Raw genomic sequence first — 12,390 nt, 5'->3', positions numbered from 1 at the left:
CGAAGAAACAGAGGGCAAGTCTGAAAAATAATTAATCCTACAAAGAGCAATTATGTAATAAGTAGAGCAATTATATAATAAGTTCATAAAAGATTATTATCTGATTATAAATTGAAAAAAAGCAAAGCAAAACATGTGATAACTCTGTCCATTAAAGGGTCGGTCACTGAGTCTCTCCTTTTATAAAAAAATAAAAAGTTTTCAAGAAAAATAAATAGCGTCTGTCGGTCAGCCACATCACATGGTAAATATTTTTGGATATGTATTCCTTCTACTCCTTAATTAGATTACATGAACTCATTAAAGTGACTTTGGTTCTTTAAATTTCTTATTCAAAGGATTCATAACAATTGGTTTTGCTCACTGCCTATTCATTTGTTGACAATCCACTGCACAAAGGTTATACCATCATTTAGTATGAAAAAATTTGATGCACAAAACATTACTCTTTTGGTCGCCAATTAAATGTTTTATTTTTTATTTTTTATTGTCTCATAATAAATAAACATCCCATTTGAAAAGATTTAACCTTCTTACCAAACTATTACATCACGTGGACCTACTATGATACTATGAACATATTTAATAATTCATTCACTATTACTATAATAAAAAATTATTAAAACTCATCTTCTTATAAAATTTGATTTTTGAAAAAATATATATATATTTAATTTGAAATGAAAAGAGTATATACAATCAATCACATATATGTCACAAAATGTGAATCATTAATGAAGCATAAATGATGTCATAATGGCAATTACTCTCTCACAAAGGTATACTTGTCACTTTCAAGCATGATCCAAAATTCTAAAACTAATGGGAATGAAATAAATTTTCACGCATTAAGGCAGCATTTTAGTCATGAAAAGGAATTTCTTGTACTTATTTGTAAAATGGGAAATAAATGCAAAATAAATGTAATAATGTCTATTAAATTATGTTTATAATGCAATTTAAACAATTATTAAGTTTTGCCCTCGGATATTAGTGATAATGTCTATTAAATTATGTTAATAATGTAATTTAGCTTTATTTAATACCAACCAATAATGTTGCCCTTGACATTAGTGAGGGCAAGTCCATAGTGTGTTTTTTTTTTTTGTGTGTGTTTATTGGACTTGGATCTTCTAAGTTTAATCTTCTCTAAGTTATTCTAAGTTGAATTTTCTGCATATTGACAAGTTAAATTCTTTTAAATCCATCTGCTTGTATTAAACCACGTTAACTATCGGACTTAGATCATCTAAGTTAAATCTCCTTTAAGTTATCCTAAGTTGAATATTCTAACACGTGATGACGTTAAATAATTTAAAGAAAGTTTGAAAACTGCACCATTTTGAGATAAGAAAAGTTTGAAATAAGAAAAATTCACCATACCCTTTTTTTTTTTTTTTTTTTTTTGAAATCTAAATTACAAAATTCCTCTCCTTTTTAAAATTTAAACTGCAACATCGCTCTGGTTCACCCTATTTTTTTTTTTTTTTTCGAAATCTAAATTGTAAAATTTCTCTATTTTTAAAAATTTAAACTACAAAATCCATCACAGAGGCTAAAATATTCCCCAATGGCAATAATAAGCAATCTTTTTAGGAAAAGACTAGGAAAGAGACGTCGCTAAAGTATGTTGAATTTTTCTTTTCCTTATTTCAGTGCAATTTGTAAACTGTGGTAAATTGATATGGTTTAACACAAGTCGTAAATAGATTTGAAATGTCATGTGCCAATCTGCAGAGAATTCAATTTAAGCTAACTTAGAGGAGATTTAACTTAGAGGATCCAAGTCCATGTCTATACAAGTAAAACCATTATAACAAATTTGGAAATCCAAAATATTTGGCGTAAAAATAGTTCAAATCAGAGGAGTTATTTAAAAAAATCTTAACTGAAATATTAAGCATTACCCATAAAATTATTCTTTAGCAAAAAACAGAAAAAGAAAAGAGGAGAAGGTAACACAGATGAAGTATCCATGAAACCTGGTCCTAATTACTCGTACTTGGTTGTGCTTTTTGCTGCGGTCGCATTCCTTTCAAAGTTACCAAGCTGGGTGGGAGGCAATAGAATTTATTTCCCATTCTACGTCCTTCAGGAGCAACCACTGTGTGTCTGATGGTCCCACGCTCCAAATTATAAGCGAAGTATTTTTCCTCTTTCCACCTAAACCACAAATCACCATTCTGAGCAAACAGAGGAACAAGATCAACCATCATATCTTGATTTTCCTTTATGAATGCCAAGGCGATAACAACCTTTTCACCCCATTTTTGCCTTTTCTCATCTTCCAACACCAATACATGCAGAGCCTCTTCCACTCTATTAACAAATGACAGTCTTCCATTCCAACTTAAAGCATGAGACTTTTTCCAATCCGGGACCAAGTCTTGTGACAAAGCAGTAGCCGTAAAGCACTCGTTCTCCACATCTAGAGATACCAAATCTTGATATATATTTGATCCAATTATATAACCGAAAGCAGTGAACGGTAGAGCCAGCTGATACAATTACTGAATTAGCTCTGTTTTTGTTAACATCATCATCATGGAGTAGTGGTAGGTTAGTGAGTTTGAGGGGTCTCCAAGAATCATCATCAGTACTTCCAACCGTAAGAACTTCACAACCTTCATTGCCAGCTTTTTTCCCATCAATATCATAGATAGACACCAATTTATAATCACCCGTAGATGGAATGAAAGACAAGGAGATGTCAATGCTACCCTTATGTGGATCAGGCAATTCAAGTATTTGGCGGGTGGTTGGATTCTCAATAAAATATTTACCAGAGGCATTGTTCATCTTGAGTAGCAAGCCATCACAACCACACATAAATTGGAGTGTGACAGAGGGAGGTGAGTTGGCGGGAGGTGGAGTTTTAGCTATGGTATTATATTGATATCTACCAACAATGGCCCTGCTTACATGCTTTTTGATGAAGTGGTGATGTTGAATTGTAGCATACCATTGCTTGCACACACACTTGAGCCTCAATAGGTTTTTTACTGGCAACCAACTCAGAATCTCAATAATGATGTCAGTGGGGATCCTTGCTGATGTTTCAATATACTGGAGTACTGATTTCTCAGCTGAACAATTAAAACCCATATTTTCTTCCATACGTACTACTGCATGCTCTTAACAATAGAATCTGCCATGGAACAAATATATATATATATATATATATATATAACAAATGTTGCAGGATTAGATACATAATAAGGGAAAATTTTACTTTAAATATCTATAGATTAGCTATTGATGAGAGTCATACATATTCTATTGGAATATTCCCTTGTACAAAATTAATATTTGCCTGCATGAATTCAAACTATTCTTTCCATATATGCATATATGCACCTTCTTATTTGAAATCCACACATAAAAGCCTCTCAAATCAAACTACACATATTGTACGTATAAATTAAACTTGATGAATGATTAAATTTAAATCCATACATTTTAAATCAAACAGCTTATTTGGATAATTTTTTGATATTTGTAAAAAAAAATTAATTAATTAATTATAGAATAGTTAAAATTGAAAATTCATGGTGAGATAGAAATCGTATATAATTATAACATAGTAGTTATTAATCTTTGAGGAAGTTTAAGAGGTGAAGAAATTCAAAATGATAAAATGGGAATTTAAATTTTGATTTTTATTGCATTTTTATTTATTTATGTGACTTATGTGTTTTTCTTAATTGATTAATTGGGTTTAATGAAATTTATTGTTAAATTGTATTTGTGTAATTGTTTAATTTAAAGTAAATTACGATTAACAAAGTGCTCAATACAATATTTTTTCCATGGCCACAATTGTCTGATACATATGTAGGATACAACAGTAAGTTATGCAATTGAATATTTGGCGAAAAAGTTTTATAAATTTTTGTGTAAGGGCTATGACTTGCCCGAGATGATCTTCCGAGCAGACACAATCTTATTTTGCTCCATCCCATAAAGTGCATAAAAATATGCAATGCCATATTTATTTACAGGTTTACAGCTTGCACTTTACAGGATGGTGTGAAATAAGATTGCGTCTACTCTGAAATTTCAAAATAGATTAAATCATCACAAATATCCAAATTCCAAAATTCAGAATTATAGAATCCAAGCCACATCCACTTTACAGGATGGTGTGAAATAAGATTGCGTCTACTCTGAAATTTCAAAACAGATTAAATCAACACAAATATCCAAATTCCAAAATTCAGAATTATAGAATCCAAGCCACATCCACAGTTTATTTGTTTTCCCCCAAATTTCAAGTCACATGCATATATATATCAAACTCCCAAATGGCACAGCCCTCAATCTAAGTTTTCATCGCCGGTGTTGCAACAGTATTTGGATTTTTTTCCATCATTTATATTTCCCAAAGAACTTGCTCCCGCTCAATGTCCCTTCTTAGCTTCTTTTTGCGCCTCAAGCTCTAGACGGGAGGTATGTCTTTCATCCGTGAGAGTATGAAGTCTTTCACTGTTTTTTAATTTAAACATCTAACATGCTATATTTTTAAAATTTTTTTTTTTTTGAAGGAACCAGTGAAAGGGTGAAGGGTGAGGGTGTTAAGTGATGATGGGAACTTTTTATTTATTTATTTGAAATCTAAATTGTAACCCTAGTTGTTGGAAGGTGTATCCTTATCCTTGCTGAATGCTGCTTGGAGTTCCAACACTACTTTATTAGCTTGTTGTGATGTTTTTTTCACAGGACACTATCTCTGGCTGGAGGCATCATGAGTTTCTTCTATAAAATCTAATGCTATATCATTGTGTAATTCATACTTGAGATTAAATGATGAAGATGAATCGGAGTTTACGAATAACTGTACAAATGGTTCAATAGGATTGAAGTGGCTTAAGGAAAAATACTTGCCGGTGTTGCAACAGTATTTGGATTTTTTTCCATCATTTATATTTCCCAAAGAACTTGCTCCCGCTCAATCTCCCTTCTTAGCTTCTTTTTGCGCCTCAAGCTCCTTTAATTTTATTTTTTTAAAAATAAATAATTAAATTCTTATGCAAATAAAATGACTCTTTTTATTTATTTAAAAGTGAGATGAGAGACTCAAATCTCAAGGAGGCCACATCCTACGGCTAAAAAAGGGGTGCACGCGAGTGCGGTTGCAAGCGCGCGCTCGCAATAGCACTACTCTTGATAAAATTTGTATGAATCAAGAATTTGGCCAGCGGCTGAAGCTTGTGAACGGCGAATCCAATCTAAAACAACGGGCGATGGAAATTGAGAAGAGGGGAGGCGGACATTTTTTTTTTGGGGAAAGTTGGGGGAGGCGACTTTGAGAATGGGAGTAAATAAGTAAGGAACCGTGAGGATTGGATTAAGCTAAACTGAACCGATTCGATCCATGATCAGCCCTAGTGTCTAAGGGTAATTTTGTTTGAAAATGTTCTTCACACAATCACTCTAACTGAGGTGACTTAAAATAATACTTCATAATAGTTGAGGGGGTTAACTGCTAGTTTATCCATTTGATCGATAACTGCAAATTATAATATAATATTGCCTACTTTTGACATTGTATATGTAAACAGATTTTTTGACCCTCCTGTTTTGAGGCTTGCAATTGGCAAACACGAAGTGTAGTGCTCATACTTCTTTCACATATTCATGTATATTCTCATTTTTCTAATTTTTATAAAAAATAAAAATGTTTATTAAATGTTGGGCTTAAAAAATAAATTTAAAATTAATAGAGCATCCTGAGTCCCCGACAATAAGCTTTAAATAAGGCTTCACATGGTCTCTCATTACCGAATAATACATAAAAGGCAGTGAAATCAAAAGGAGACAAATTAAAGCACTTCAACATATGAACCCCAGTGAACTATGAAAAAAAAAACATATGAACCCACCCCAGTGCTAAGAATACATAAAGATGAATTTGAATAAAAGTAAAAATAACATAGAAAAAAATGTAGGGTAGACAACTAAAATAAGAAAATAAAAACAGAATATAAATAAATGAAAAATAAAAAAACAATGATTTAAAATTTGCATTACATATACCAGAATCATTATCATAATCTACTTTCATAACAAAGGACAAGTAGAACAACTATCAATGATGCAGCAACAAGAAGAAGAAGAAGGACGAAGCTTACCTCTTGTGAAGATTAGAATTGGCAATCACACCCTTTGATTTTGAATAAGTAAAACCCTAATTCTAGTTCTAGAGTTTAATACGGACGAAGATTGTTGTGAACACAGAATCCGAACAGTCTCAGACCCTATGCATTGGAGATAGAGGTTGACTGTGCAATCAATTGTTTTCACCAACTACGATTCTCTCATGCGTCGGACATCAACCATGCGGCACTCCTAATCCAACTAGACATTGGTTATGTTACGAGTCCTCGTGTGTATATATATATATATATATATATATTTAATACTCCGGGTATCTAATAGTATGAATTAATGTACCCGTAGTTTGATAAAATTCCCTTAAGAAAGTGGATTTCTACTGGACTCGCTTGAAACATCTGATAGTAATTAGGTCAAACTATTCAATTTGAAAAATGACAATGCTTCAGTCAAGTCTCATCAACATAGATTGTATCATGTACACTAACATATCCTAATAAGAAATTGATATATTTTTTAAATTTTAAAAAATACAAAACTTAGGTTATACCCATATTTTATGGTTAAACGACAAATCTAATTTTTTTTCTTACTCAATTTTGAACATTATTTTTAATTAACTCATGAAAAATTATTTTTTTTTTACCTTTTTCTGTTATTTTTAATTTTCCTAAGATTAAAAATTATAAGAATTAAACTAACTATTTCTATTTCTTCATTTTTAAAATCTACCTTAACTATTTTTTATGCATGCTATATATGAAAGTTAATTTTTTTTTTTTTTTTTTTACTCAATTATACAATTTCTACCTTATTTGTACAATGTATATACTCAAATTAATACAACAACAGGTAATAAAACTCAAACCATCACACTGGTTATGGTATAAACACAAGATGTCCAGGTGAATGGCAGATTCTATTTATTAATTTATTTGCCACATCAGCAATCTCTATTGACTGATCAACCATCAACAAATTTTGACATTTTTCCTTTTTATGGAAATTGAACCTAAATAAGAATGAGAGCAAAAAAAAACAGAAAAGAAAGTTTGAAAACCAAAAAAACTCAAAATTCTAACATAATTAAGCTCGATTTCGGCAAAGTTTGAACAAAATCTCTCACTTGATTTAAGCTATTTGAAAGATAAAAAAATTTCTACAAATTAACAAATATAATGTTTTAACATACTTGTTTCAAGAAAATGAATCAATCCTTACTGAGGCTAAATCGAAATCGAAATCGAAATCCAATCTGAAGAGCAGTGGTGGAAGTCCTAGTAGGAAAGATTAGGTTTGGAATGATTGGCGGCTAAGGAAAAAGAAAGATGTAGATGAAGATAAAAAAAATAAATCTATCGGGTTTAACCCACAAAAATGGGTATAACCTATGTTTTATATTTTTTTAAGTTTAAAAGAGGTGTCAACCTCTTATTGAGATAATTAGTGTGCATGACACAATCTATCTTGATAAAGCAGGACTAAAGTCTTATCCTTTGAAATGAAAAATGGGTATCATTACTTTTTTTTTTTTTTTTTAAATGTTGTCACGAGGGACCTCTCATGACAAGAGGCATAAACTCTCTTTATTCAACCACTGAATTAATATATTATTTTGAAATTTCGAAAAGTCAAATAACTCATTTAACAAATCTTTCAATTCTTTGGTTAAAAAAGAAAAGCTCATCATGAGAGCTCTCATGATAACATTACTCTTTTATTATTATTGTTATTATTATTATTATTTTTTAAATAATCATTCTAAACTAATGTCTAAGTAGTCTAAAAGTTTGGGAGACTACTTTTATACAATTTCACTATAATTTTAGATGAAATGACACATCTAACTCTAACTTTAAAAATTAATAATCATATTTCTCAAATATCACAACTATCATTTTCGGTTATGATAAGATCTTTTTGTTTCTCTCTTTTCCAATTAACGCTTTTGATATTCGTGTTTTTTTACTAACCTTTATTTTTCGCTCGCTTCCTACCTTTCTAAACTCTTTCTCAATTTTGTTAGTACCTTTTTATTCTTTCTCACTAGGGTTTGATATTGATCTCTATAAGTAATAGTAAAAAATTTTACAAATCACAAATGAATAACAGAGTTGAACTAGTATATAATTGATCTTATTAGCATTAAAAAAAAAAAAAAACATTAAATAACTATTAAAACTTTATAAACCATTAAACTCCCTTAATACTAACAATGATGGAAATAGTAATTTGTTTATTTTATTTTATTTTATTTTATTTTCTATTTTAGTCTTTGAGTTTACATTTGGATTTTTTTTTTTTTTTGATGATTTTTAAGAATTAATCTAGATGGTAATCCGAATGGAATTTTTTTAAAGGGTTAATTATAACGACACCTCCTGAGGTTTGCCATATTGATAGTCATATACAATTTAGCCGTTTTTTGAACAAAGACACCCCCCAAATTTGCAAACTTGAACAATGACACCCCAAACATGATGGAAGTACATGTTTACCCTTTGACCACGTAAAATGACCAAATTACCCTCATCTAAAAAAATTTGGTTTTTGCGGTGCCCATCTGAATTATTTTATTCCAGTGATGTATCAAAAGTCTATTATTGTACAATGCTATTGGAAGTGAAAATCTGCTCGCTTTCATGATTTCATCCATTGCTTTTGATTATATCATTATAGTATGTTATTATGATAAAGCTTCTTTGATATGCAGAGAAGTTTGTAAATTAACCCATAAGCAAATGTTTTATACAAAATAGTAAGGTTTTGAAACGGGGTAAGTGCAAAAAACACCTCTCTAGTTTGAAAAAGTTACAAATAACATCCCTACCGTTCAAAATTGACCCCTCGAATTTCAAAAAGTTGCAAATAAGGGCTTTTTGTCAGAGGGGTGGGTAAAAATACGAAAATACCCCCCAATAATCTTTATTCAATAATAATAAAAAAATTGAAAAAGATGAAATGACTAAATAGACATTGAACAAAACGACGTCGTTTTGGGTAATGAAACATAACATACTCAAAACTACGTCGTTTGGGCTAAATACACTAAATTAAGGTTATTCAACCCAAGCCACACCATCAGTCATCTCTATTGTCGATCATACATACACAGCCCCTCACAAACATAGACACCAAAGACGAAGCAAACACAATCATTTTCGTGGCTTGATTGTGGACGATCTATAATTTCTGGCTATTAGGGTTTGAGATCAAATACGAAGTGCTGCTATTGAAAGGAAAAAATGCGTTTATGAGGTTAAGGTTTTTATGTTTTCACGTTTCTGATTTCTTTAATGATGATAAAAGTTAGGGTATTTATGTTATAGTGTTTGTATTTGTGTGATTCAATAGTTTTTGTGATGTTATTGTTATTTTTCTGTTCGATAAAGGGTTTTATTCGAATCTGTGTGGTCCCCTTTAGTGTTTTGTGTCGATTGTCAACGAATTTGGGTTCCACATGTCTCTATTTGCTTCGATTATAGTTAAATAACTTCCACTTTGTCTTCTTCATGTTTATTGCAGTGTATTGTATAGTTGTTTTATAAAAATAGGGTTACGGTTTGAGATAAAAATGAGGGTCTTTTGCCTTTTTTTTCTTGTTTTGGGCTCCACATGTCTAACAAAGTGTTAAACTGCCTTGAACTTGTGTAATTTTTTATTTTTTATATTTTTTTTTGGCATTTGAGGTTGGTTTTGTTAATGTTTTTACAGTGATATTAGTCTGCACATGCATGTAATATATTGGGTATCTTCTTGTCCTTACAGTGCATGTAAATAATTTATCTGTACATGCATGTAAATAATTTGTCTGCATATGCATGTAATTTGATGTTAGTCTGCACATGCATGTAATTTGATGTTAATTAGTATTGTTTGCTTAAATTTTTGTAAGTGCTGTTCATAATGTCTAAAAAGTATACAATTGAGATACATTATGATGAAAAATTTAATAAGGACCACTATTACTATATTGGGGGGAAAGTTGATGAATTTGATAATTGTGATCCTAATCGCATGTCATATTTTGAAATTGAAGATGTGTTGACACTACTGAACTTAGATTCCTAAAGTGAAGTCTATTATAGAGACCTTAGTAATGGAAATCCTGTGCTAATAGTCTCTGATAATGGTCTATTGAATATGTTTGCAATGTATAAGAATTTTTCATTGGTGAAGGTACTAGTAGTTTCACCTACACCTGCACCTGCACATGAAACTACAGCTGCACCTCATTCTCCTTCCCACTCATCTTCCCATGCCTCTTCCCAATCCTTTTCCCATTCAGAAGACTTAGATGGTCATATTGAAGCTTTATGGGGTCAAGTAGAAGACTTAGATGGAGATTCTGTATATGCACCAAGTAATAAGTTGTGGAGTGTTCATAGCTCATCAGATGAGGAAGTTGATAGTAACATTAGGGCTACTGAATATGTTGTTGAGAGGGATTTGGGCATTAAACCCTTAGAAAGTGGGATGAAGTTTGCATGTGCAGATGATTTTAAGGTAGCATTGAGGGACCATGTTATAAAACACAAGTATGATTTCAGGCTTAAGAAAAATGAGAAAAATAGGATTGCTACTGTGTGCATTAGTAAATGTGGTTGGAGGATTCATGCTTCAAAGAATAGTAGTGATAATAGCTTTCAAATCAAGACATATAGAAGTACACACCACTGTATTCCACCTGAAACAAATAGACAAGCAAGATCTAGGTACATAACCAAGCACTACATAAACCAATTCAGAGTGGACCCAACTCGGAAGAATTGTGGTTTAAGTGGCTTGATTGAAAAGGATTTTGAGATATAAGTTTCTAGATTCAAGGTAAGCAGAGCTAAGGCAAAAGCCTTGGAAATGATTAAATGTAATTTTGAAGAGCAGTTTATGAAAATCAGAGAGTACTGTGAGCTTGTTATGTAGACAAATCCTGGCAGTGTATGCAAAGTGAAAACTGAAATTGACAAGGAGGGTAAAGAAAGGTTTTTGAGGGTTTTTTATTGTTTAGAAGCAATGTGGAGTGGCTTTAAAGCAGGCTGCAGGCCATTTGTAGGGCTAGATGGTTGTTTTTTAAAAGGGCCATATAGAGGACAGTTGTTAAGTGCTGTTGGTAGGGACCCAAATGATAGTTATTACCCAATTGCTTTTGCAGTGGTGGATGTTGAGTCAAAAGTCACTTGGCAGTGGTTTATTAATGAGTTGATGGCAATCATTGGTCCCCCTTATCAATTAACTTTTATCTCTGACAGACAAAAAGGATCGGTTGATGTGTTAGATAGGTTGTGTGAGAATACTGACCATAGGTTTTGTGTTAGACATATGTATGAAAATTTTAGGAAGAAATTTCTATGTCTTAGATTGAAAACTGAATTCTTGAATGCTTCTAATGGATTTACACTTGAGGTATTCAAGAATCACATGACAAACATTAAGAAGATGAACAATGATGCTTTTGAGTGGCTGAACAGAATCCCTCACCATTTATGGTCCAAGTGTGGCTTTATAGTGGACTCAAAGTGTAATTTAAATAGCAATAACATGTGTGAGTTTTGGAATAGGCAAATTCTAGAGGCCATGAGCAAACCATTGATTTACATGTTTGAAATGATAAGGAGGTGCTTATTAAAAAGGTGTAATAATAAGAGAGAATACATGGAAGACCAACATGGTCTTTTACGTCCAAAGGTGCAGGATGAAGTGGATAAACTGAGGCTGAAATCTAGAAAATGTCGTGTACAGCCTGCAGGACCACAATTATATGAGGTTGACAGTAATGGAGAGAATGATGCAGTTGATATGGCAAATATAAAATGCAGTTATAGGGTTTGGGAGGTCACTGGTATACCTTGTATACATGCAACAGCTGTTATCAATTCTAGGAGAGGCAATATTGAAGACTATGTGAGTCATTACTACCACATGGAGACACACCTTAACATATATGCACACATTGTGAAGTCACTTTGTTTGAGAAAAATTCTGAACATTGAAAGATATCTTCAAATACTCCCACCATTGAGAGAAAAACCAAAAATGGGAAGGCCAATAAAGCAAAGAATAAAAAGTGCTGAAGAACTGAGAGATATCAAAGCTAAAAAGGTTGGTTTTGGGAAATGGAACTTTCAAGTGAGGTGTGGAAAGTGTAAGATGGAAGGGCACAATGTCGGAAGCTGCAAGAATGATGCAGCACTTCCTAAACCACCAAGAGGCAAAGGTGGAAGGCCTTCTTTGAAAAGAACTGGGATGTTTGTGGGAGAAAGTAGCAGTGGGGGATGA

At 32.0% G+C, this 12,390-nt stretch overlaps 1 protein-coding gene across 1 annotated transcript; it reads left to right on the top strand.

The window, feature by feature from the left end:
- The first annotated feature begins 11,127 nt into the window (after positions 1-11,127).
- LOC132281859 (uncharacterized) lies at positions 11,128-12,390 on the top strand. Its single transcript, XM_059783524.1, has one exon. The coding sequence runs from the start codon at positions 11,128-11,130 to the stop codon at positions 12,388-12,390; it is 1,263 nt and encodes a 420-aa protein (XP_059639507.1).

This window comes from Cornus florida, unplaced genomic scaffold (genome assembly GCF_030987335.1).
Source record: "Cornus florida cultivar Cherokee Brave unplaced genomic scaffold, ASM3098733v1 CherokeeBrave_3.0.0_Hap2_Chr01, whole genome shotgun sequence".
Lineage (NCBI taxonomy): Eukaryota > Viridiplantae > Streptophyta > Magnoliopsida > Cornales > Cornaceae > Cornus > Cornus florida.
This window is presented reverse-complemented; position numbering and strand designations above follow the sequence as displayed.